Below are 27,781 nucleotides of genomic sequence, written 5' to 3'. Positions count from 1 at the left end.
AGTTCATATTTCATGTCAGGGCTGAAATCATCAGACTAATTTCTCTACTAAATTCTGTATATATAGCAAACACTGTTAAAACAAATATAAAAATATATATGTAATATGAGTGCACACTCTCCTAAAAATATGACGAAAAATTATGCATTAATACTTTTTCTTGTTTTAATTGAGAGTTTAAGATGTTTCATCCTCTCTTGTTTTTCCCCTTTAACTTCATCGATTGAGACGTTATTTTATTTAGTACATGGATTTTTTCTCATTTTTGATAGGAGGGTATATATTATAATAATAATATGGTTACGGACAAAATACTTAAACAGATAAACTGAATTCCTTATAAGAGCTGCACAAGATAACGTAATTATAATCAACTATATAATAGTAAAAATTGGTAAGACACACACACACACACACACTTAAGAAAATGGCTGGTCTACAAAAAAACGACCAATGCAGATTCTGTCACTCGGCTGTTGAAAGTCCAAGCCACCTAATGTCTGGACGCAAGATCCTTCTAGCCGATGGTCATTATACTGCCCGCCGCAACTAAGTATATAGATACTTACAATGGAAGATTTGTGGAGAGATGCAACTAAATAGGTCGTTGAACATCTGGGAACATGATCCACCACCGATAACATCAAATGGAAAAGTGACAGTGTTCTACGACAAAGACATACAGGCAGGCAGATACATAAAAGATAAGGCCATCAAGCCAGATATAATAATATGGAACAAACCTGAAAGAACTGCACTCATTATCGACGTTACAGTTCCAAACGACTTTTGCCTTAATAGAGCAGAACGGGAAAAAATAACAAAATACCAGGACCTAAAAATGATCTAAAATCAACATAGTCTCTGAAAGAAATAAACATTATACCGGTTGTGATAGGAGCAACTGGCCTAATAAAAAATACTTAGAAGCAATCCCTGGAAAACCAAGCTGTAAGGAAATACAGATAGCAGCCATAAAGGGAACAGTATCTATTCTTAAAAGAGCCCTCGGATATAAATTTAAACTGTAATAGAATCAAGTGTTAGCCCGAGGAAGGAGCCCCTTGATCTCTTCAAACTAACAAAAGTAAAATAAAAAACAAAAATAGCAAATTCAGACTCTATGGACAAAAAGACGAAACGATAAACCACATAAGGGAATGCAACAAACTAGCCCCAAAAGAATATAGAAATAGACACGATCAAGTGGGGAAGGCATTGAACTGGGAAACATGCAAACAACTGCATTTTGAACACCCAGACGACAAATGGTACAAGCACAAACCAGCAGCTATACTTGAAAATGAAAATAACAAAATCCTATGAGACATGGACGTACAAACAGATAAACTCATCCAAGCAAGAAGACCAGATGTCATAATAATTAATAACAGGGTAAAGTCCTGCCAGATTGTAGCTTTCGACATTCCAGCAGATGACATAATGAATACCAAGTAGACAGAGAAATGAAGCAAATACACGAAATTTTCCAAAGAACTAATAGGGATACGGAAAATGAAGAAGTCAAGATAACACCAATAATAGCAGGAGGACTAGGTACAATCCCAAAAACCTTTGACAAAAGAATGGAAGAGATTGGAATCAGAGGGATGATTGAGAAGATACAACTGATAACAATGAAAATGGATAAAATATCAAGAAAACGCTTTGAATGTTGAGACACATGAGCTACAAACGCTAACCAGACATGTAGAAGTAGAACAACCACATGGAATCAAGGAAACTGAAACTGTATAATTCTATTAACTTTTCCCTTAAAAAAAAACTTGTTGTGTTAGCATCAATTGGCACCGCATCAAATAGGATGGAAAGCCTGAAGAGAGAAAGCATTTGCAAGATTTTCACTGGATGAATTGGAAAAAGATTCACACTTAGCGAAGGCTTATTGCCATCCAAATTCCAATGAAGGCCAATGGTCCTTGTCAGAAAGATATCAACGGTAGATGGCTGTTGCAATAAATCAAATTTATTTGAAAAGGTTATCAAAAAAGGTGAAGAATACCGGAAATCTGGGGAGACTTGTTATCACCCAGACACCAGAGAACACCACATGTTGTTGACAGAGAAAAATCTTTGATGATGGCCTGTGTGAAAACTTCTAGTGAGTATACATAATCAAAATAATAACAAAGACCAAGATGGCATGATTGCATTTCCGTTTGATGAAAACTGTTTTTTTTTTGAAAACCATCTACTAGTTGATTAGTTGTTTACAAACCCCAAGAGCGATAGGAGCCTTTTATCAAATCTGAAAGTAACACAATGTTTAACACGCGAGATCAGAAATGCGCGGCTGTACAACTCATGCTCTCAACCGATCTAAGTTATGAAAGTCAACACCAAAATGTACCTGGATGTGCTGAAGTGTGGTGATCCTCTGGTGTAATCAACTGCTCACTTACAGACCCTGGGTGTGGCAGCAGGTCTCAGTGTCGGCCCACAAGTCCAAAGAAACCCAGGCTTGGCTTCAGAAGGAGTACTAGTTTGTACCATTCCGTCACTGGCCCTCTCCTCCCCGACTTAATTTTGCTGGACTACTTTGTTTGGTCATACATCAATAACATCACCAACATGACTTCCTATAGCACCAAAGCTAGCCTGATCGCCGCCGTCTGCCGAGTATTCGCTGAGCTCCCGCTGGCGTTTGTGGAAAAGCCATGCTCCCAGTTCTGGAACTGTAGTGATGTGGTGATTGAGGCTGAAGGTGGCTACATTGAATAGATGTCAACTCTACTACATAATCAAGTTACTTGATTCGATTTTTTCACTAAAAGTTTAAAAATAAAGCTGTGGTGTTGTTTAGAGCGACAAATTTATCATTACATCCTGTATTATGTCTATAAAGCCATGACAGTCTAAAATATTTTTGCATTTGATGGCAAGGCGGGAAACAAAGCCGGTTGCAAAACAACCTTGATCTCTGCTTAGATGTTATCCTGATACCATTTGATGAAGGTAAAAGGGTTTTTTATTTGATTGTTATTGAATACAGCTTAAAGTCGCAAAAGTATTCAGCTTCGCCGAAAAATAAAACACAGTTTTGGGATGTTGCTAATCTGCAAAGCATCTTATTGAAATATGAAAAATGTTTTATATTAAAATCAGCAGCACCTTTTGCACGAATATGTGCATTTAAAAACGAATATAGCATATTCGCCAAAAGTTGAATGCTTAGATTTTGTGTTTAGAGTATACATTAAAAAACGAATATAGCATATTTGCCATAAGTTAAATGCTTAGATTTTGTGCATAGAATATGCATTTAAAAACGAATATAGCATATTCGCCATCAGTTGAATGCTTAGATTTTGGGCTTAGAGTATGCATTAAAAACGAATATAGCATATTCGCCAAAAGTTGAATGCTTAGATTTTGTGCTGAGAGTATGCATTTAAAAACGAATATAGCATATTCACCATAAGTTGAATGCTTAGATTTTGTGCTTAGAGTATGCATTTAAAAACGAATATAGCATATTCGCCATAAGTTTCATGCTTAGATTTTGTGATGAGAGTATGCATTTAAAAACGAATAAAGCATATTCGCCATAAGTTTCATGCTTAGATTTTGTGCTGAGAGTATGCATTTAAAAACGAATATAGCATATTCACCATAAGTTGAATGCTTAGATTGTGTGCTTAGAGTATGCATTAAAAAACGAATATAGCATATTCGCCAAAAGTTGAATGCTTAGATTTTGTGCTGAGAGTATGCATTTAAAAACGAATATAGCATATTCACCATAAATTGAATGCTTAGATTTTGTGCTTAGAGTATGCATTAAAAAACGAATATAACATATTCGCCAAAAGTTGAATGCTTAGATTTTGTGCTGAGAGTATGCATTTAAAAACGAATATAGCATATTCGCCAATCAGTTGAATGCTTAGATTTTGTGCTTATAATATGAAAACAAAGAATATAAAACAAAAACAAAGATTGATGATGTAGAAAGAGAAGAGAATTTGGCATTACAACATTTAAGAATAGTTGTGTAAAAAATTGGCCAAAAACCAATCTTTTACCTTTTAACCAAAAATTCTGTACAAAATGAAACATTAAGAGATCTACACTCTGTTTGAAACAATAAAAAATAAATTTAAGGAAGATAATGATTTAATACTGACTTTTTTAAGTGAGGGTTGAAAAATCAGGACTTTCGGGCTAACGGAATTGGTCTCACAATTGGCAAATATTTGTCTAATTTCTGATTCCCAAAACGATACTTTTAAATGTTTCTCTTCTATTTTTTTTTTTTAACTTAATGTGCCGACCTAAAATTTGTCTTCCCCCATCCACCAAACATGCACTCATCTTTTGACATGTGCAAAAATATATTGCATAAGTTTTATGGTAATCCGAAAAATATTAAAAAAATAAAAACAACTCTATAGCTCAATATTTGGAGGTTTGAAGAGAATTAAAATCGAAATTAAGAACAGAATCTGTAATTGCATTAGAATTAGATATGTAATGGAAGCATTAACCACAGCCTTTGATCTGATGACCACAGATTAAGATTAAATCTGATCAATATAGAAAGATGTGTGGAGAAAAGGAGACTTTGTTGGATTGGTCACATTGAAAGAATAAATAAGAGTTTTGGTGTTAGGAGATTTAAAGCAGTTGAGGCAGCAGGGTCAGTTAACGGGAAAAAAACAAATGATAAGGATGGATTTGAGAGAACGAGGAATAAAGATCAACCAGAGATAGGTTGGCTTAGAAATCAATTTCTAAAAACCGTTCAACACATGACATGTAAAAGAGGCGTTAAATTGAATATGATGATGACTATCATCATAATTTTTTCTGAAGTTTCTTTCTTTTTTTTTTTACATAGGCAACGCCACTTATCAAGGCCCAGAGGCCACTCGAGGATAAGGATTAAAAAGTGTACAGTAGTCAATTAGACAATATAGTAATCGTTAGTAATGGAAATTTGGTAAATTTATTAACTTAAGTGCAACGGCTAATCAAGAACTTGTTTACTTTGGACTTGAAGACAACCATATTGCAGTCAACTGGAAAGCAGGCAGACAGAAGACAAGTCTAAGAAAAAAAAGCTTTGTTCATGGAATCTACGTTTAGGTTTAGGCAGATAAAGAGTGGGGGAAATTATTGATAGTGTTTTCAGCTAGACGAGTGTTTCTCATGAAAGTTTGACGAGGGGGGGGCATAGATTGGAGCTCAGACGAGCATTTGCCATGAAAATAACGATAAAGCAGAGACAGACTCGCAAATCTTTTCTGTGAGAAAGAGGTTTCAGGGAAGAGAAAAGGGCATACCCTACGAGGCTACGAAGTCTAGTTTGAACTCTATCAAGATAAGTTCTTTCTAGCAGCTCCTGCCCAGATGTGGCAACAGTACTTCATCTTTAGACTATTTGGCTCTTATATAGGTAGAGAATTGCATCAGCAGTGGGATATCTACTGGATCGATAGAAAGATCCTACTATTTTTCCAGCGACCTTGGCAACGGATTTGAGATCTGGAATAATAGTCAAACCCAGAACTAGAAGCTTATACAACATGAAGCCTCCCCAGGACAAGAGCCATTCATATATTATTTCATTGGAATTCACTATTGAGATGAGTATTATCCACGACGCCTCAGCCAACCACTTCTCCAACCCCCGTCAGGTGGTGAGACAACAACAACTATGGAAGGCAGTAATCGCTGAGGATGCAGTTAGAAGATTCGGAGTTCCTATCCCGTCATGGTTACCACTTGACGAAGGCCAGAGAAACAGCTGGCCGAAACGCCATGAAACAACAACAACTAAAAAAAAGGATGAGGACAACAATCTTTTCTTTTTTCTTACATATATATATATATATATATATATATATATATATATATGCACACACATATATATATATATATATACACATATACACACATATATATATACACATATACACACACACACATATATATATATATATATACACATATATACACACATATATATATACACATATACACACATATATATATACATATACACACATATATATATATAAATACACATATACACACGCATATATATATATATACACACATATACGAGGGGTTCAAAGAAGTATAGAATGATTCTTTAAATGGAGACTTATCGATATAATAAAAAGCTAACAAATGTTGGTGGAACTAAGATACAATAGGAAATTATATTGACAATAGAAACATTAGTATTATCTCTCCTCATCCGATAAAAACACATTAGGCTTTGAAATGCCTGGCATAAACAGCTTCAACAGCCCCTACACCTTGGAATATATTACTCTGTTTGAATTCGTGAATGCAACTGTATATATGTTTCTATTGTCTATATTGTTTCCTATTATATATATATATATATATATATATATATATATATATATATATATATATATATATATATATATCCGTTGCATCACACAAAAGTTACCTAGTCAAAAAAATTGCCAAACGAATTCATTTCAAGTTTTTAAGGAAATTAAGAAAGCAAAGCTATTTCCATAATTTTTTTATTTTTCTTATTTTGATTTTCTATACCGATTTATACGTTTTTCTTTCCTTTTTATAGAAAAAATTCCAATTTTCATCTTTATTACTTTTTGGAGATTCTACATGAATGTGAATATTAGTGAGAACATTAAGGATAAATATTTGGGTCATTTCCGACAAATGTTATATAAATATCGACTCAAAAATAAAACAAGAATTTTACAGATTCTATATTATAATATGAGACATGTCCTGTTCAATGCGAAAAAAAAAACAAAATAATATTTTACTTCATAAGGATGTGTCACAGGACAAGGTCACAGAAAGATAATTATATGTAGGCATAGAAAATAGTCACTGTGGAATTTTAATGATAACTGCACATAAATAAATATGTATTACAAACACATTTATCTATGAAAATATAGAGAAGGTACAATAGTCTATGCCAAACTAGAGAGTACATTTTCCATATTTCAATTTAAAGTATTCAAATATTTCAAATTAAATTACAGGACTGGATATTTCACTTTTTATGGAAATAGCTCCAGGTTAATCCTGAAACCACTTGACGTAAGGAAGGAAATAACAAACACAAATACTACCTTAAGGTAAAAAACAATAGATATTCGATGGATTCTGACCCAGAAAACGGGAATTATTCCTAATATCCAGAAACATTTCTCATGGAATAGGAGAACTAAAGGACAAACCAAGAGTTATGAGCTTAGCAAAAGTAAACATAAATTTCACTGTCTTTCCTTTCATAAAAAATACTCTCAAAACAAATTCTTAATAATTTGAGTGAAGAGATAGACGAAACTATGAAATCGTTTTTCTTATTCGTTAATTCAGAGATATAGTGGAGTTCGCATTGATGACGTTTTGCTTTCACTTGGCAGTTAAAGGTCAGTTCTACAAAGATCTTTGTGCAGGATGTCTGCATCATTGGCCTTCCCCTCGGTCACATTCTGGCAACTTCTACTCCAAAGGCAGAATTCAGGACAGTGTCGTTGTTGAGCCTCAGCACATGTCAAAATGATTTCCATCCCTCAACTGTTGCCATAATACCTTCGGATATCCTCACGATAAGAAAACTATGAACAATTAAAGAATCATTTACATCAGATACAAAACTATTATGGTTGGCGACATTAATTTGACAAATATATAGCTGTATAAAGAGACGGGCGAAAGAAATGCGAATTTGGTAAAAATTTAGAAAATATTCCGAATTTTGGCGAAAATAACGGAGATTTTCATTGTATTTATGGTTGTTTCAAAATGAAAGCGAAATCCGCAAATGATTCTTTTTAAAAAAGAGACGAAAGAAACGCGAATTCTGTAATGCTGAACATTTGAGTATATTTCCTATTTGATAAAAAATAATAGAGATCCTGATTTCATCGTCGTTTCTTTTTAATAATTGTTTAAGGATTTTCATTTTGATACAACCGTAACTACAATGAGGATCTTCGTTATTTTCGTCAAAATTGGAAATATTTAAAAATGTTCACCAACTATGGGCAAATAGCTCCACAACCTTGTGGATGTGTAAACGAATGTTGGGGTTTACCAATTGTTGGGGACTTGCATAAATCCCCTGAAATAAATAAATAAAAAGAAATACACTACTAATCTATCTATCTATATATCTATAAAAGTGAACGTGTCTGTATGTCTGTGTACATTTTCCTTCGCAATAACTGTGTCAATTTTCAGTATACAGACTCGAAATTTGATATACAGGGTACTGAGATTTGGGAAAATATTTGTGATCTGTTTTCGGCCAGAAATTTAGCTGTTAAGGGGTCAAAGTTCAACGATTTGACCTTTGAGAACTCTACCAAACTCCTCCGACAATCTGGGCTCTAAAAGCTTGAAATTTTGGACATGGGTTTCTTGGCAATGGATCTAACTTAATAACTCGATTTAAACCCAAAACAATAAATGTTAAGAGGTCATAATAGGGATCATAGTTAAAAAAAAATTGACCGTTTTTTTTTTTTTTTGCTCAGCATACATCTCAAAACACCCGGGCAACGCCGGGCACACATACTAGTATATCTATAAAAGTGAACGTGTCTGTCTGTCCGTCTGTGTACATTTCCCTACGCAATAACTGTTAACTTTTAGTCTACAGACTAGAAATTTGATACACAGAGTACTGAGATTTGGGAAATCATTGTGATCGGCTTTTGACCAGAAATTTGGCTGTTAAGGGTTCAAAGTTCAACGATTTGACTCTTGAGATCTCTACCAAACTTCTCCGATAATTTGGGGTCTAAACATTTGAAATTTTAGATATAGGTTCCTTGAACATGGATCTACCTTAATAACTTGATTCGAGTCCGAAAGAATAAATTTTAAGGGGTGATAGTTTAAAAAATTGACCGTTTTTTTTTTTGCTCAGCATACCCCTCCAAAAATCCGGGCAACGCCGGGCACCCATGCTAGTATATCTATAAAAGTGAACGTGTCTGTATATCTGTGTGTCTGTGTGTGTACATTTCCCTACGCAATAACTCTGTCAATTTTAAGTGTACATACTTGAAATTTGATATACAGAGTACTGAGATTTGGGAAAATCTTTGTAATCCGCTTTCGGCAAAAAATTTGGCTGTCAAGGGGTTAAAGTTCAACGGTTTGACATTTCAGAACTCTATCAAACTCCTCCGATAATTTTTGGTCTAAACACTTGAAATTTTAGATATAGATTCCTTGGACATGGATCTAACATAATAACTTGATTTGAGCCCAAAACAATAAATGTTAAAGAGGTCATAATAGGGGTCAACATTAAAAAAAATTGACCTCTGTGGTCTCTACGAAATTACTCAAACAATTTCTGGTCTAAACATTTGAAATTTATAATAGAGTGTATTCAGAGATAAGGCAAGCTTTTTAATCGGTTTTCGTAGAAAATCTTTAGTTATCAATATATAAATGTATGTATGTATGTTTGCATGTCTGACTAACACTTTCGACAGAGGCAACGGATATTTACAAGATCAGTATTTTTTTGAAGTTCGGCCTTTCAGACGACAAATATCGAAAAATTGGCTAAAAATATTAATATCTTCATCTTCGACTGGGCACTTTTCTACAGGGGGAAAGGGTCGCTTTTTTCGCCGATATTTTTGAAAGTCACTGTAGTGGACTGGTGGATATATTATACATATCTCCCAGTCGTACAAAATAGGAAAAATGAATTGTTTTGAGGAAGAAACGAACAACGTGTTAAATTGAATTAAACGAACTAGAATTTATTTCATGAAGAAACAAACGAAAGAAAAGGGTACAGCACGTGTTAAGTTTGGCGTGCGTCTCTCGCTGTTAACTGGTAAGAAGGAGGGTCTATTGTTATAAGAGAGAGAGAGAGAGAGAGAGAGAGAGGGAGAGTGAGAAAGTCAATCCAGTTTGGCGCGCGTCTCTCACTGTTAGCTGGTTAGAGGGAAAGTCTATTGTTGTAGAGAGAGAGAGAGAGAGAGAGAGAGAGAAAGTCAATCCTGGCCATGGAGATAGAAAGTGTGTAAGGTGTACATACTGTCTGTTGGCTGTTGCCCCACTAGCAAACAATCATGAGGTTGCTTGCACGCCAACTGACAAGGCTAATCTGCTTGCCAGTCGGTTTGCTTCAAACTGCACACCCGGCACACTACTCCCTCCCTGACTTTCCTTTGCTGACAGACGCCACACTAGATAATTTGAAAATCACCCCTTCTCAGGTACATGGTATTATAAAAAACCTAGACACCTCAAAAGCATGTGGACCAGATCTCATCCCGGCTGTGCGATTAAAAAAAATGCTCTGCCGAGGTTGCTCCAGTTCTCTCCACACTTTACAATAAATGCCTCAACGAATCTTGCTTTCCCGACTGCTGGAAAACCGCTTCTGTGGTACCAGTCTTCAAAAATTCTGGTGAAAGAACTGACCCACTAAATTATCGCCCCATTAGCCTCCTCCCGCTTTTCGCCCAAAATATTTGAGCCCTTAGTTAATCAAGCCCTAGTCCAGCACCTAACAGCTGCTAAACGCCTGACTGACAAACAATATGGATTCAGGCAAGCTCGTTCAACAGCAGACATCTTAACTGTAGTCTCTGAACGTATATACCGTTCACTGGACAAAACAGGGGAGGGTAGAGCGGTAGCCCTTGATATATCTAAGGCTTTTGACAGAGTATGGCACGATGGTCTTCTAAGGAAAATTAGATCATATGGAATCACTGGAAGAATACATAATGTAATTAAATCTTTCTTAAGGAAGAGAAAAATCCAAGTTGTCCTCGACGATCGTACATCCAAACAATATGATATAAATGCGGGAGTACCTCAGGGGTCTATCCTTGGACCTCTATTATTCCTGATATTCATTAATGACCTCCCTGATAAAATTGTTTCGGAGATGGGTATATTTGCCGATGACACCACTCTCTATAACAAATATGAGGGGAAAACAAATGAACATTATATATATATATATATATATATATATATATATATATATATATATATATATATATGGGGAAATATGTTTATTCAATTATATTTCACCGTTTATTTATACCAGTCCTTTAATTTATGAAGCTCGATGTTACTACAGAGCACATACAAATAAATGACAAAGCATATATATATATATATATATATATATATATATATATATAGAGAGAGAGAGAGAGAGAGAGAGAGAGATAAGGGCGAAAATTCTGTATTGAAAAATTACAATCTTTCAAAATATTGGCTAAAAAGTTTTATTTATTAATAAAAGAATTGACTTATGTAAAAATTATTTGTTTTAAAATTTTTAAACAAATAAAAACAATAAAATAGAATTTTCAACTTGAGACTAAAACATCGCTTTTACTTTTCACGTAAACTTGTGTATATGATATCTATTGAAAAAATATACGATATCTATTGGAAAAATATATGATATCTATTGAAAAAATATATGATATCTATTGAAAAAATATACGATATCTATTGAAAAAAATTAAAATATCTCCAAAATATTTCGAAATACTGACTGGAAACTTTAATTATTAAGCGAATAGACGGAAAGAAATTCTCGTGTAAAAATAATTTCTTTACAACTTTTAAAACTAAAAAACAATAACATGAAGTTTTCAGCTTTCTATTTTGACAATGTTATTTATTAAGGTCATGAAATTAAATTTTAATTAAATATATGTTCAAAAAATAACTTACCTTACCACCCTCTATCGAAAAATGAAAATAACTCCCAAATATTAAACACACTGAATATTCGACGTAAAACTTTCCATTTCGAACATGGAAACATAGAAAATATTACGATGCGAAAGAGATCTCCTTTGCCTAGACGCCGCTACGTCAGGCAACATGTGATTCTTTAGTTCAATGGTTTTCTTCTCTCGATAGCCATGGTTTTGCAGACAAAAATATGAAAACATGTTGTGTTAATGGGTATGCGTACATCCGATGAAGTTGTTGAAGTTTGGGTCACTCGTTTTGCCAGGTCTTGGTTTTGGAATAACACAGGAACATAATCATCTGATGAGAAAACACTTAAGTGTCGAGAAACAAGATGAAGCAGTTCAGCGAAAGTGTTCTGATAGGATAATGGATTAATAACTCCGCGTGTGAGGATAATGGATTAATAATTCCACCTGTAAGGATAAATTCACGTAAAAGAAAATCGACCGTAATCATATCACTGCAATTAAACCATAAAATCCAGTTAAGAACGATTCAAAGATAATTCAGAGCAGAACATATTAAAATATGGAAACAGTTATTCAAGTAAACAGCTTCCAAACGCATGCGTGACAAAAAAAAATCACACGTTAACCGTAAAAAAAATATAAGTTAGGCATTAGAAAAACAGTTAAATATTAAAAAATCAACAACGAAATTCACACGAGAAAAACGAAAAACAAAAATCCAAGAAATCGTCGTTAATATTTACACTTTAATCATGAAACGGAGTGAAAACATTAAAATAAGAACAATTATTTTTGTTCTTATTTTATTAAAACATAAAACTGACAATGATTGAATACTTTGCATTTTTCTGTTTTGAACAAAAAAATTGTAGCCTATTTTTGAGTTAAGATGTATGCACTTTCTGATGTTAGGTGGTGATTAAAAAAAAAAGAGAAAAACAATATCACGTTATGCAGAGTGAATAGTTTAAAGAAGAGAGAATGACACGTTAAGATAACGAATGGCGGCTACGATGACGGAATTCTCGAATGAATTTAGAATGCAATAGATAAAAATATGCAGGATGAAGAAATTTTAAATTAAACATATATAATAGTGAAAATATGTGCTCTTAAAAGATCAGAACAACACCAGAACCGTCGGTTTGAAATCCAAAGGGGACCTATAATCAGTTTCCTATGCTGGACTTTCATCAGCCTCTGCTTATGTGTGTTTCTCTGCAAAGTGGTGGCATTGTGTCAGAGTTCAGCACAGCAAATCAACTATTAATCCCATTTAAATTTGAAATCAACGACATAGATGTTTTCCTGACCTTCATAACACCCACACATAAATATGCGTTTATTTTGGAATTTTTCTTAATAACTGACCACTCTGCTGTTGTTCTCTTCTAACTTTACATATATGTTTATAAGAATTTTGATACATACTTAGGTCCAAACTTTTAGTCATTTTACCAATCATTTTCTTCGAGAAAAGACACACAATATGGCGACCCATAGTAGATAGCGAATTAAAAACCTCTCAACACCGGAAATGAACTCGATGTAAATTGCTTTGTTGTTTTCTGAATTTTACATATTACATCGCTATGAATTTTTCCTTTGTGGCCTTTCTAGTTTTTCACATGAGTCCAAAGAGGGAATATTCCGTATTGACATACAAATATCACTTGTTCCCTATGAACGAAGCAGATCAAAATGTATCACAATTTTTATTTTGATAGAAATGATTAGTATGATGAATAAAACCATGAACTTCGGAATTTAGCATGATTGTTATTTATTTATATATGCTCTGCTGTCATATCTTAACAAGCGTCGAGCTTTTGACTAAAAAGAATGATTGGTATGCATAAGAGAATAGAAAATATATGCAAAAGCGCACATTTTCACAAATCTCTCTTTTTCTCTGTGTATATATATATATATATATATATATATATATATATATAATATATATATATATACACACACACACAAGCAGGCTGCCCAGCATTACGTGGTCAAAACATACGCTTAAATATAATATTTTAATTGATGCAGATTTCGTATTTCATATTATAGAGCCAATTCTCTCTCAATTATTACATTGTACCCAATATAGAGTAGTGATTTCTAAAGTTAAAAAGAAAATGACTTGTGTGCCATCAGCTTAAATCGAAACCAAAACATCAAGTTCTCCAGCCTTATCCATTAACACATGATCTAAATCCATACAAAACTGCAGAAAATAACTTTTAATTAGTGCATGTGTAGAAATACCGATATAGTCGACTTATGCCAAGGTTATTTTTTTTTCAATTGTGACCCCTAAGCAGCTATTTTACAAGCTAAAAACCAAATCAAAAGTGTGTTACATGTCCATATATTCCATATATTCCATAATAGAAAATTTCAATTCTGTACAGCAAACTATGTGCCTTTTCACAGCTGAACATTTTGCTAACCGCATTTCATTTCCTCTGATAATATGAGCCATTATTGAAAATCCATGGATTAAGGAAATTAATATAACTCCTATATATTCCTTTTGTCAAACAATAAATCCTTAACTCGAATATATGTGTCTATATTTTGATTTTCAGAATTTAATTTTAACAACTAAATTTATACATTGCTATATTCTTAAATATTGAGCTTTTCCTTTTTGGCTAGGATCACCCTGAAAGTATTACCTCTAGTAATATCCATCAGGATTTTTCATCGGATTTTAATGTGTCGGATATATATATATATATATATATATATATATATATATATATATGTCCGTGTGCTAGAACCTTTTGATCTTAATTTCTGTGCAATTATGCAGAATTAGCAAACTATGCATGAATAGAATTCAGCGTAATAACGAAACCAATTCTCTAATAAAAAACTTAAAAATGAATAATTATATAGATTAAAAGTTTTTTAGTGAATTGTTAAGAACGTCCTGTCATCAAAACAATCCGTAATGTTAAAAAAATGGAATCATTAGTTACAATATGTTTTAAGCAGCTACATTTTTAAATAAATTAAATTTAACTTGAAAAGACTATTAAAAATAGCATAGTAACATAGATGGACAAGCACTGGCTTTTCAAACTCTAAACCCTAAACGTTCGTTTAAAATGGCACAGCTACATCAAGAATGAATCTATTTATGGATAAATTCATGCTATCGAAGGAGGAGCTAAAATCTGCTAAAAATGTCTAAACTAAACACTACTATGCGTCTGATGTGGTTTGGTCCTCTCTCTTCAATACATCTAATTCAACTCTACAAAGTTTTCCATTATTTCTTATAACTAGCGCTTATTTTTTTACGTATGAAACTGGAAGATAGCCTAATACAATTTCCTCCAGCTATAATCCATTTATTTATTTTACTTTTCAGATTAGAATATCAGTAAAAGCACGACGTTCAGTTTTAACCCGTGGTTCACAAAATTTGCTGGTCCACCTTGTCATTTGGATGAAACAGCACCCCCAACTTCCCGACAAGCCATCCAGTTCAGCTATTCCCTCGAGAACAGTTATCCCCACTTAAAAAATAGTGAGATGTCTCAAGTTAATTGCTAAGGAAATAATTAGTATTCGGTAAGCAGTCAGTCCACAATTGCCCTGGTTAAGGTAACATTATTATATAGGACAGAAGGTCAATATATTTTGCTATAAGAGGGCCAAACAGATTGACAGGAAATCTCTTGCAGCAATGAAAGTGAAAAAAATGAAGGAACAGACAGACTGTTTGATACATCTTCTTGTAGCTGTAAACTTTCTGTCTTGAGATGTGATTACTTTCCAGTAAAGTGCAGGACTATTATGTAATCTAGCTCTATTATTAAACATGCAAATTTTCCAATTTTCAGGTTCCACTAGAAGAACTGCCATTTACAGCAATTTTTATTATTAATTAATAGAACAACAAAAAGCCGAACAACATTTACTAGTCCTTTGGGGAAAGTTTGTATCAATAATTATCAAGATTTCCCTCAAGTAGAATTCTAAAAAATTAGTGTCCCTCCCGATCATTCATCATTATCTGACAGCAGAAGAAACAAATAATTTAAGTGTGAAGACCAGAGACTACTTTTTGAGTATGCTGTTGGCATTTCTTGTGGAGAAGCTAACTTAGAAAATTGGGCCCTTGAATAAAGGAAGATGGCTAACATAAGCCACAAGGTTAATGTGTTTATGGACCATAGTTGTCTATCCTCAAACACTATGATAAATTAAACATTGTGGTCAAATTTATCATCCAAGTGTATGCAGTTAGTTGGTTTGAGAGCCAAACAAACAATATTTTCTTTTAACCAACAACAGTATATTTTAATATGATTCAGAGAACAAAACAGTTAACTGAAATCCAAATCACTGTTTTAAACTGTTCAAAATATAGTGCTTTTGCACTACTTCCGGAAAATATAATATCGATGATAAACTCAGATAAATTGGATGTGAGAGAAGAGGGCATTCAAACGATTTTGTCCATTAGGTAAATAAATCCATTAAATTTTATTAGTTTTCTTAATTTACCCAAACAATAGTTAGTTTTACATCGCAAAATATAAAAAAAAAATAAGTGTTTTCAAATAATTGTTTTTTTTTTGTATGTTGTTTTTTCCAGCAAAAAAAAAGATGAAAAAGATTACTGCTATCAATTTTGCAGCCACACACTTGTCAAAGTTGATTGATTTTTTCTCAAAAAGTTGTATATAGGCAGGAAGCAAGACATAGACACATTACAAAGTCATCGTGCCAGCAAGTTAGACCTTCATTTTCCTCAAAAGGAAATTATACAGAACAATTTAGTTCTATTATAAGTTTATATTATTGCCTCCAATAAAAAATTGAAATACGTGGTTCTGTAACTTGTATCAAGTTGTTATATTGTGTAATACATCTCCACATATCTTTTTGAATTGTGAAATTTAAAAGACTTAGTTGCTAATTAGCTTTTTTACAAGTTTTGTTTAATCAATGGAGTAGAAGTTGAGATATTTTGCTAGTTGTGATTCATAATTAAAATTATAATTCATGTATTTATTTTTCTTTCAATGTATCTCATATGAATATATCAATTTAAATAAGATTTTTTATTAAAATAATGAAATTTCAAAGTCAGTGTTGTGAAAAATGCTATGAAAATGAAGGATATTTCAGCATTTTTCGACACGATTTTTAAAATTAAATGCTCAATTTTCTGTTCGAGATGGGAATCTAACCTTTGGTATATGTTCTTATCACATCAAATCCCAACTATCATCACCAGTGCCATGTTGATTTTCTGAAAAAAAGTTGCAAATCGACCTGCTCTAATGTGACAACAGTACTTCATACATGGGCGGCTGGTGGCCCTATAAGCGTAAGTAGTTTTCTAGCACGGTAGAGGGAGCCAACCTTCCTTGCAGCAGCCTTGGCAATGCTCTCAATGTATCTATTCCAGTTCATATTCCCTGTAAACGTTAGGCCGAGGAATTTAAAGGAAGTACTTTCAGGCAATGTGTTCTTGGCCATTGCTATTGGTGATAGAGAAGGTTTCTTGTAGTTATTGAAGGAAACAAGCTTAGACTTAGCAGCATTGAATGTGACCATCCATTTTTGTCCCCATTCCACTACAGATTAGAAGTCATCCTCTAGTGTTTCTGCCATTTCCTTGGATATGTGTTCATTTGTTTTCCACTCATATCTGTTATAGAGAGTAGTGTCATCGGCAAACATACCCATCTCCAAAACAAGTTTATCAGGGAGGTCATTAATGAATATCAGGAATAATAGAGGTCCAAGAATAGACCCCTGAGGTACCCCCGCATTTATGTCATATTGTTTAGATGTACGACTAGCGAGGACAACTTGGATTTTTCTCTTCCTTAAGAAAGATTTAATTACATTATGTATTCTTCCAGTGATTCCATATGATCTAATTTTCCTTAGAAGACCATCGTGCCATACCCTGTCAAAAGCCTTAGATATATCAAGGGCTACCGCTCTACCCTCCCCTGTTTTGTCCAGTGAACGGTATATACGTTCAGTGACTACGGTTAAGATATCTGCTGTTGAACGAGCTTGCCTGAATCCATATTGTTTGTCAGTCCGAAGTTTAGCAGCTATTAGGTGCTGGACTAGGGCTTGATTAACTAAGGACTCAAATATTTTGGGCGAAAAGCGGGAGGAGGCTAATGGGGCGATAATTTAGTGGGTCAGTTCTTTCACCAGAATTCTTGAAGACTGGTACCACAGAAGCGGTTTTCCAGCAGTCGGGAAAGCAAGATTCGTTGAGGCATTTATTGTAAAGTGTGGAGAGAACTGGAACAACCTCGGCAGAGCATTTTTTTAATAGCACAGCCGGGATGAGATCAGGTCCACATGCTTTTGAGGTGTCAAGGTTTTTTATACTACCATGTATCAGAGAGGAAGTGATTTTTCAAATCGTCTAGTGTGGCGTCTGTCTGCAAATAAAAGTTAGGGAGGGAGTGGTGTGCCGGGTCCAGTGTGGAGTTTGAGGCAAACCGACTGGCAAGCAGATTAGCCTTGTCAGTTGCCGTGCAAGCAACCTCATGATTGTTTGATAGTGGGGGAATCATTGACTGTCCATTATTTACTACACTGTTGTAGATTTTCCAAAAATCCCGGGTTCCTAATTTCTGTGCTTCGATGCGTTTTCTGGTGGTTTCAGAGTAATCTGTCTTAGCTGTCGCTATCACCCTCTTACAATTATTTCTAGCTTCTATATACTTCTGTTTGTTGGAGCTGGACTTATGTCGGTTGAATCTGTGGAACGCATGCTGCCTTTGACAAATGGCAGCTGCACAAGCAGAAGTAAACCATTGGGGAGAATGAGGCTTGCTATAGAATTTCCGTGCGGGAACATGTGCTTCAATTGCAGTTTTGAACCATTCAGTGGTCTCATTTGCACACTGTTCCGTTGGAAGATAAAAGATATTTTGCCATGGGGCATAAGTTCCCTGATGGCTTTAAATGCAGGGCATACTGATGAGATTTTCCAGGGTGATGGGAAGCAATTCTCCTTAAGACAACGCTTAAAACGTTTTGTAAGTATGAACGGCTAGTTCTGGTTGAAGTTTTTTGAGTACTATAATTGGAATACCGTCAGGGCCGGTTGCTTTACTGGAATCAAGGTTTTTGATTAGTTTAGTAACATCACATACAGATATTTGTATATTACATAGTATGTTTTCTGATACAGGAGGAAATAATGGGGGTTGATGGCCTTGGTCACAAAGCGTAGAATTAGCTGAAAAGTTCTTGGCAAAGAGTTTGGCTTTGTCTGATGCTGACGAGATTACCTCAGGTCCATTGATGATAGTTGGGATGGAGCACACGCTTCTGTTCAGGATTCTGTTTGCTATTTGCCAAAACTTGTGGAAACCAAGCTGCTGCTCAGCTACTTTGGACTTAACGGATTGAGCATATAACTCTCTTGCGTTTTAGGATTCTGTTTACTATTTGCCAAAACTGCCAAATAAGTCCGTTTTAATAATTTTTAAACAGAAAAAGTAAGCTTTTAATATCAATGTTAGAGTGAGAAAATATCAACTACATGTACATACATATATATATATATATATATATTGTACTGGTAGTAATTATTTGTTTGTTTAAAACAAAATATATCAGTGTGTAACCCAAAAGAGTGCTCAATGCTTAGACAGAGCCAAAATAAGTCAATTTAGTTTACAAACAAATGGCTACACATAAGCATACATGTTTCAGCGAAAACCCAGTAAGGGAATCGCTTCGTCAGACCAAGGACAACTCTGACTGTTTCAACTCAAACATTGCCTATTTATAACTACATCATATTTAAGTGTAAAAGGGGGAGACAGGACCTAAAGAGAAAGTATATACATTAAAATGTGATCATCCATTTTGTTAATTATATTAATTTATTTTTTATTATTTTCTTTAATTTATAGTGCGTCAAGAGTTTCAATATTATCAGTAAATTCCTAGTTCAGTAGGTAAGTTGTGTAGAATAGGAACCCAAGTTTTAAAAAGGGAACGGCTGTAATCAACTGTAATATGTACATCATAAGTATAATTATATATTAACATTAATAATAATCAGTTAAAATATATAGTTATGTGAATAATTCATTAGGCCACTAACGTTTAAAATGAAATAAATAGTTTACGTTTTTTGAAAAAAGTTTACGATGTAATGAATAATTAACGAAATAATGTCAGTTATATTATTCATTGTAAATGCTAACGTTTAAAAAAAAACCAAAAAAAAACTTACGTATAAAATAAATGGTTAACGTGTAAATAAATTAGTGTCCGTATAATATTACTTTTGTAAATTCTAACGTTTCAAAAATTACGTATAAAAATAGGTGATTAAAGTATAAGAATAAAATAAATTAGGCTCGATGAGGTGACCATTAAAACGTACGTTAACCGATTATGAAAAGTATAATTATGGTAAGATAACTACATTACGATTAAAGATAAATAAAATAAAAAATAAAAAATATCTTTAGTTAAAAATTTAACTTATTAGGTATAGGGTATGATTATTTGATGTTAAAATACAAATGTTTAAAATAATTAACGTTTAGAATAGTTTCAGTATAGAATAAAATTAATGATGGGAAAAGGATAAAAGGGGCGGGGGAAACTGGAAAAACTATAAAAATATTATTTACAAACTTAGGCGTTTTATCATTTTTTAAGCGTATGTATCTGAAAATGCTTGCAGGAGATTGCCGATTCTTGTTTTATATTTAAAAGTTTGTCACAGTCTTTAAAATTAGTAATCTCCATTTTCTCATGCAGGCATAAGAAACAAGGTGACTGCAAAGAGTAACATGCTTTAGCCTTTTTTATTATTTTCCAATGTATTCTAGGCGTTTTGTTTTCTCTAATTAGCTTCCAATAGTGTATAGATAAGGAATTATCTTTTTCGTAAGTTAGGTTGTTCATCGATCTTTTATGCCCGTAGTATCTTCCTTTGAACGTTAATTTTGTACTCCCAATATAAAATTTTTCATCATTAGGGTTTTCTTCTGGGAATATTTTAGCTAGATACACTACCGAAGGTGTTAGGCACGTTTTTTTTTTACGGGACAGGTCGTAGGAAATTTACAATTACAATTGTTAACTAGTTTAGGATCATTAACTGTTGCAACATTAGATTTCATTAATATCTTATTGTTATGGTTTTTTTATAATTCTTTCCAAGTTGTCGCAACAGCTGTAACTCACTTTTATGGTATTTCTGTTAAAAGTCTTGTGTAGTAAATTACCTGGAGGAAAGTGTTTGTCGATTAATTGCAAAAACTTTTTTCCAATTTTAGTTTTTAGTGAGCTATTGTACGTAGGTGAAAACCAAATCACTTTTCTAGATCTATTATTAGTATTCTTATTATTGTCACAACTACCGCCATTTTTACTATCATTATTATTATCACTGCTACTGCCCTCCTCCAGATTATTGCTTTTATTATGTATTGTGGTGAATAATACATAGCTTACCTGAGTGCGGGTGCCGGAGGTGAGGATGGTCTTCTAATAATCAAGAAGAACAATAACCTTGTGGTTATTTATTTTAATAGAGTAAGGTAATTGTTATAAAAACCTTCCTCCTTTGTGAAGAGTCTTATTCCTTTTTCTTATGTTACTGTGGTTACAAGACCTGAGAAGAAGGTTGCGAAGAAGATTGTATTTTTTTTTTGCAACCTCACTTCAGGTTAGCTACTCTCAGTTATATGACTTTTTTTTTTCCAACAATTTGCGAAAAAAATACAACAGTTCAACACAATTTCTAACAGAACTTTGAATCATTGGTAATGGGAATTAGTGACAATTCTGGAAATTGTTCGATTACCCGTACAAGGATATGGAGACCTCTGATACTTCAACTATGGCAGATTCCAGGGAGCGACACCGTAACCAGATTTCCATTCTGAAGATGAAAATCAAGGGTAGGCTTCGTTTGTCCCGTGGCACAGAGATTACTCCTGCTATATTTTCTGTATTCCACAGGGAAATTTTGGAATATATCAACGAAGTTGAAATCTCCATCTGCAAGTTGCAACTTTCCTGTGTCTCTGAAGAGGAAAGAGAGCTTATGGAGTCCGATTGGCTAAGTTACCAGCTGAATTTACGGAAAGAATTAGAAGATCTCTCACTCTTGTTACAACCTCCAGAGGCTAGTGGCTATTCGGATAGACCTTCCCTTCCTTATATGCCTGGACCTTCTACGGATAGAGCTAATTCATCATTCACTGTTAGACTTCCTCAAGTTCAAATCACTGGACCAACGTTCAGTGGTCGTGAAATGGAAAATGATAGAATGAGTTTTTACAATTTCTTATCTCGATTTGAAAATTGTGCAGCAGGCATGACAAATGACGCAGAAAAATTAAACTTTTTAAAATGCCCTCTGTCTGGGAGACCTCTGCTGCTGATTAATCACTTAAGTTGCATCAATACAAATTATCAGCAATCATTGGCAGTATTAAAACGAGAATATTTAGATGTTAGTGACATCATTGACAAGATATTCCAAGATATTATCGATTTCTTATGAGGATCTTGGTAGTTTCATCTGCAGAACAGCTTCCATTCTGGAAGAACTGGCCAGCTCTCTCGATTGTGATTTCTCTGAGGATGGTTCTGCAGGGGCCTGATTAATGGCCAAAATACTTTTTTTGAAATTTCCGAGAGCATTGAAGGGAGAGCTTATTCAGTTATGTGGCTCTAGAATTCCTTCTCTGTCAGTTTTGATGCGAGACACCAGTGAGGCTATTAAACGCTTGCTAATTAAAAGCGGCGGGTTGCCTGGTTCTTCGGATATCAATCGAAACAATTCTTAGGTAACCGTTTCTAAATCTAGAACCACTACAACTCGAGATGTTTCTTTCCACATAGATTCAGATTGTCAGGCTCCTTCTGGTTACTCGAGTAAACTACCTCCTATGATTTGTGTTACCTTCGGTCGAGGAGGAAGAACCATCTCTGTAAACTGCCTATTGGATACTGGCAGTGGCAGAACGTATTTGTCTGGTGATGTCTTGCACTCCTTGGGTTCCTTGAGTTCTGACGGTTTGGATTGTCATTTGAGGCTGACTACACTTCTCGGAGAATGTGAGCAAGTATACAGAGAAGTGAAATTGGATGTGGACTTGGGGTCTGGTCATGTGGGGCACTTTCCGGTACTGGTTGCCAACTCATTGGACCTATCCTTATATCTAAAAAATTGGCATTTGCTGTTGGAGGAGTTCAAGCGAACTGGATGTTCTCTGGCTGGGCAATTTGAATCTGGCACTGATGCAGTGGTTATAAGTGGAATTATGGGTCTGGATCTGGTGCAACATTTGGGTCCCTTACAGTTGGTGCCTTGTTTGGGGGGTCGGGCTTTCTCTGTTCCTGCTGGTTTGATTCCCTTTGGTGAGGTGGACACTTTTTTTCTCTACAAATCCTGCCCTTATTTCAAGAGATTATACTTTGTTCAGTGCAGTGATGGAGAATACTCCCCAAGTGGAATCATCGCATGTTTGCTTCATCCTGGAAGCCGATCCTACCTATGCGGACCCCTGGGTGGATGTCTTTCCCTCTAGCGATGTGGAAAGAGGATTAGAGAAAATGTTCAGCATTGAGTCGTTGGGCATTCAGAACGGAGAAGAGATTTCAGGATATGATCAGGGTATGATTCGGCAGTTCCAGGAATCTATAATATTCAGGGATGGCAAATATCATGTGCAATTACCCTGGCATGCAGATAAGCTGGCTCTGGTTCCTTCCAATCATGCTATTGCTTTGCACGTTTTGGATCGTGTGGTCAGGAGCCTGAAGAAGGGGGGGCTGTACCAGGAGTATGTAGATGTATTCCTTCAGCAGCTACGAGAGGGCATCATTGAGGAAATACAGGTGAATCCTCAAAATTTTGTGGACTATGTATGGGTGCCTCATCGGCCAGTTTTCAAGACGGATCCGGCAGCTACTACTAAAATCAGGCCTGTATTTAACTGTAGCTTGAAGGTCGGTGGCTCTGCTTCTCTTAACGAGGCTGCATACTCTGGTGTGAATATGACAGGAGATATGTTGGACCTGTTGATGTCTTTTAGATCGAATAAGTTTGTCTTGATTGCAGACATCAAGAAAGCTTTCTTGATGGTTTGCCTTGCACTGGAGGCAGACAAGAACAGGTTCTGTTTTTTTGTGAAGGATGGTGATCGCCTTCGATGTTTCCGCTATGCCATGTTGATTTTCGGGTTCACCTCGAGTCCCTTTATATTGGGAAGTATCTTGAAGTTTCATGCAGCCCAATATCCCTTTGATGAATGTCGAGTTGCGATGGAGAACCAATTCTATGTTGACAACCTGGTGGTTACTGAGTCTGACCCAGCAAAGCTTGTAAGGCTGTATTCCCAGGTTAGGAGGCGGTTGCAGGAAGGTGGATTTGTGGTGCAGTCCTGTAACTCAAACTGCGACAGCCTTAGGGAGGAGATGAGGAAAGATGGTACATTGAGTACTCATGAGGCCAGATGGGAGATGGTGTTCGGGTACCGGTATGATCCTATTTCAGAAAAGCTCCGCACTGCTCCTGTTAAGTGTGATCCGAGTGATTCTACTAAGAGGCAAATCCTTTCGGAATCGGCAAAGGTATTTGATCCCTTATCTCTTTGCCTGCCTGTGACTATAAGGAGTAGGATTTTGGTGGGAGAATTATGGAAGCGAGGCGTGCAATGGGATGAGGAAGTCTCTCCAGAGTTTCAGTCTTCTTGGAGGAACCTGGCAGAAGACTTATCTAAATTGAGTGACATGCATTTCTGCAGACAGGCCCATGACGGGAACCGAACTGGAGAGTTATATCTGTTTTGTGACGCTTCTAAAGAAGCATATGGATTTGCAGCCTACTATGTTCAGGACAACAATTCTGCATTGATCTTTGCCAAAACACGAGTGGCTCCAATGAAGGATAAAACATTACCAACTTTAGAACTAATGGCGGTATTTCTTGCTCTGAAGTGTTTGCCCACTATCTTGGTAGGATGCAAGGGTGTCCGCCCTTCTAGGTTGTGTGTAGTAACAGATGCACAAGTAGTATTGTCATGGATTTTATCAGAAACGATGACTAGTAAAAGCATCTTTGCTAGAAACAGGTTAAAGGATGTTCTGCTAATGAGCTTGGATTTGGAAACAAATTACAGCATCAGGCCGACCTTCAGGTATGTTTCTACCACCGAAAACCCGGCTGACTTGATCACTCGTGGATTAACGATAAGGAAGTTCCGAGACAACTTTGACTTTTGGTACCATGGCCCTTCTTGGTTGCGCGGTGGGGTCTTGACTTGGCCGGAGCAGGAGTTGCCCTGTCTTGATGATAGGTGCCAGCAGATTGTTCGTTCATCAACAAATTTTGCTGTGATTGTTGATGAGGAGTGTGCTTCGGTGATCTCCATGCAGCGGTTCTCTATGTTTACCGTTTGTTGAGGGTAACTTCTTTAGTCTTCCGATTCATCGGCTTGATGAGGAAAAGGGAAGACACCTACAACAAAAAAGCCGCAATTTACTTAATAAAATGTTCTCAACAGCAGGAATTTATGGCTGAATTGAATTACCTGCGGAATCCTATGGTAAAGCCTGCACCTAATCGTGTTCAGGCACTAGATCTTTTTCTGGATGAGGAAGGGTTGATCCGCTCACATGGACGGCTGGACAGGTCTTCTCAGTTTTCTTATGAAGTTAAGAATCCCTTGTTGCTGGACAAGAATCATCACCTGACCCGACTTGTAATATTAGACTGCCATCTTAAATGTTCCCATCTGGGTATAGGGTCAACCTTAACGGAATTGAGATGTCGAGGATACTGGGTACCTCAAGGGAGGCAGGCAGTCAAAAATGCCCTGAATTCCTGCACAAGGTGTAAAAGATACAATTCTAGGCCGGTGCTGCCTGAGAACATGGCCAATCTACCAACTTCTTCGAATTTGAGGTTCCTTATAGGACATTTTTGGGTGAAGGAGGGTAACAGTGAGAAAAAAATGTATCTGTTGTTGTTCACTTGTTTGAGTGTAAGAGCAGTGCATATAGAGGTGGTGCCAGACATGAGTATATTGTCCTTTTTTCAGGCTCTAGTCAGATTTACTAATGCACATGGTGTTCCAGAGTCAATTCTCAGCGACAACGCAAAAACCTTTCTGGGTAGTGGAAGACTGTTTAAGCGCCTTTGTCTTCTCCAGGACTACCAGGCCAAATTTGGGTCATGTAACATTAAGTGGGAGACAATTCCTCTATTTTCCCCCTGGGTTGGAGGTGTATGGGAGCGTAGGATCAAGACTTTAAAATCTTGCCTATACAAGGTTATTGGTAGGGGTAAGGTAGATTATTATACCTTCCTAACTATTGTCTCAGATATTCAGCGGGCTATAAACAACAGGCCCCTTACTTATCAAGAGTCCGCTGACAGGCAACCAATGATTATCACACCCAATATGTTTATTAGACCAAATAAAAGCCCTGGTCTATTGGTACCGTTGGGAAGAGATGATCTCTCCACCATGGTTCCTCCCAGCCGGAGAAGGTTGATCGAGACGATTGGATTACGAAATGAATGGTTGTCAAGATTTAGAGAACTGTGGTACAAGGAGTACCTCCTGGATCTTAGAGGAAGGATGCCAGGAAGATCTCGGATACCATTTCAGAATCGCATTAAAAGAAATGATGTAGTCTTGGTCAAGAGCCCTTTAAAACCACGACCCTTTTGGATGTTGGGTACTATACTTGAGGTTCTCCCAGGACAAGATGGAGTGGTGAGGACAGCTCGTGTCAGACAGGGCGATGGTTTGGTGAACGTCCATTCACTAAAGAATTTATATCCAATAGAAATTTCACAATCTGATGATGATCTTGGGGAAAGTGAACCGAATCAGGCGGGTGCATCCTCGCCTGTTGCTGCAGGTAGCAGTCAAAACCAGAAATCCTCTAGTTCATTTTTGGAAGGAGATGGCACCATTTGGTTGTGTCCTGCCTGCAATAGACCTCCAGGGAACCAAGATATAATATGCTGCGATTCCTGTGATGAGTGATATCATTTTGAGTGTGTTGGAATTGACTTGGCTCCACCCGCTAGACAGAAATGGTACTGCAGTGATTGTGCACCTCAAAGGAGACGAAGGGGTAGACCTAGTCTGTTACCTGCTCAATAGAAGTAGTCTTGGGTAGGACTATAAACTACAACCGACAGCGGGGCCTAGGCTAAGGGACAGAATGAGGGTACCCTGAACCACTGTTACCTCCAGGTGGCCCTTGACTGAGGCCTAGCACCTGTTAGTCCTCCTGCAGGGTCACGCCAACTTAGTTTTTTTTATGAAGATATATATATATATATATATATATATATATATATATATATATAAAATGCACTTTTCTTTTTTCTTTTATTTTTCTTTTGTTGGGAGAGTGTGGTGAATAATACATAGCTTACCTGAGTGTGGCTGCCGGAGGTGAGGATGGTCTTCCAACAATCAAGAAGAACAATAGCCTTGTGGTTATTTATATTAATAGAGTAAGGTAATTGTTATAAAAACCTTCCTCCTTTGTGAAGAGTCTTTTATTCCTTTTTTTTATGTTACTGTGGTTACAAGACCTGAGAAGAAGGTCGCGAAGAAGATTGTATTTTTTTTGCAACCTCACTTCAGGTTAGCTACTCTCAGTTATATGACTTTTTTTTTCCAACAGTATATTATTGTTATGTTTATAAGTAATGTTAACGTTTTTGTAACCACTATCTTTTAGTAACTTGAAACGAGTGGACTTTTTAGATGTTAGCTTTGATTTACCTAATAATAACTTTAAACCTTATATGAAAAATAATGCTAACCCTATATACATAAATCCCCAATCCAACCACCCACCGGTCATTATAAAACATATACCCGTCTCCATAGAAAGTAGAATTAATAATAACTCATCTAATGAAGAGATATTCAATAATCATAAAAATATTTATAACCGGGCACTAAAAGATAGTGGTTACAAAAACGCTAACATTACTTATAAACATAACAATAATATACATAATAAAAGCGATAATATGGAGGAGGGCAGTA

At 35.6% G+C, this 27,781-nt stretch overlaps 2 protein-coding genes across 4 annotated transcripts in view; one reads left to right on the top strand and one right to left on the bottom strand.

Annotated features, from left to right (window-relative positions):
• Positions 1–27,781, bottom strand: part of LOC145288109 (popeye domain-containing protein 1-B-like) — a 1,451,932-nt gene that overhangs the window by 389,283 nt on the left and 1,034,868 nt on the right. The window lies entirely within an intron of this gene.
• LOC145288223 (uncharacterized) overlaps positions 23,190–27,781 on the top strand; it is a 115,675-nt gene continuing 111,083 nt past the window's right edge. The window contains exon 1 of the mRNA XM_080136265.1: positions 23,190–23,750. Coding sequence (XP_079992391.1) covers positions 23,190–23,750 — 561 coding nt within the window. The remainder of the gene's footprint in view (positions 23,751–27,781) is intronic.

This window comes from Euprymna scolopes, chromosome 11 (genome assembly GCF_053919585.1).
Source record: "Euprymna scolopes isolate OS-2025 chromosome 11, ASM5391958v1, whole genome shotgun sequence".
NCBI lineage: Eukaryota > Metazoa > Mollusca > Cephalopoda > Sepiida > Sepiolidae > Euprymna > Euprymna scolopes.
The sequence above is the reverse complement of the archived record's forward strand: the minus strand, read 5'-3'. Positions and strand labels throughout refer to the sequence as shown.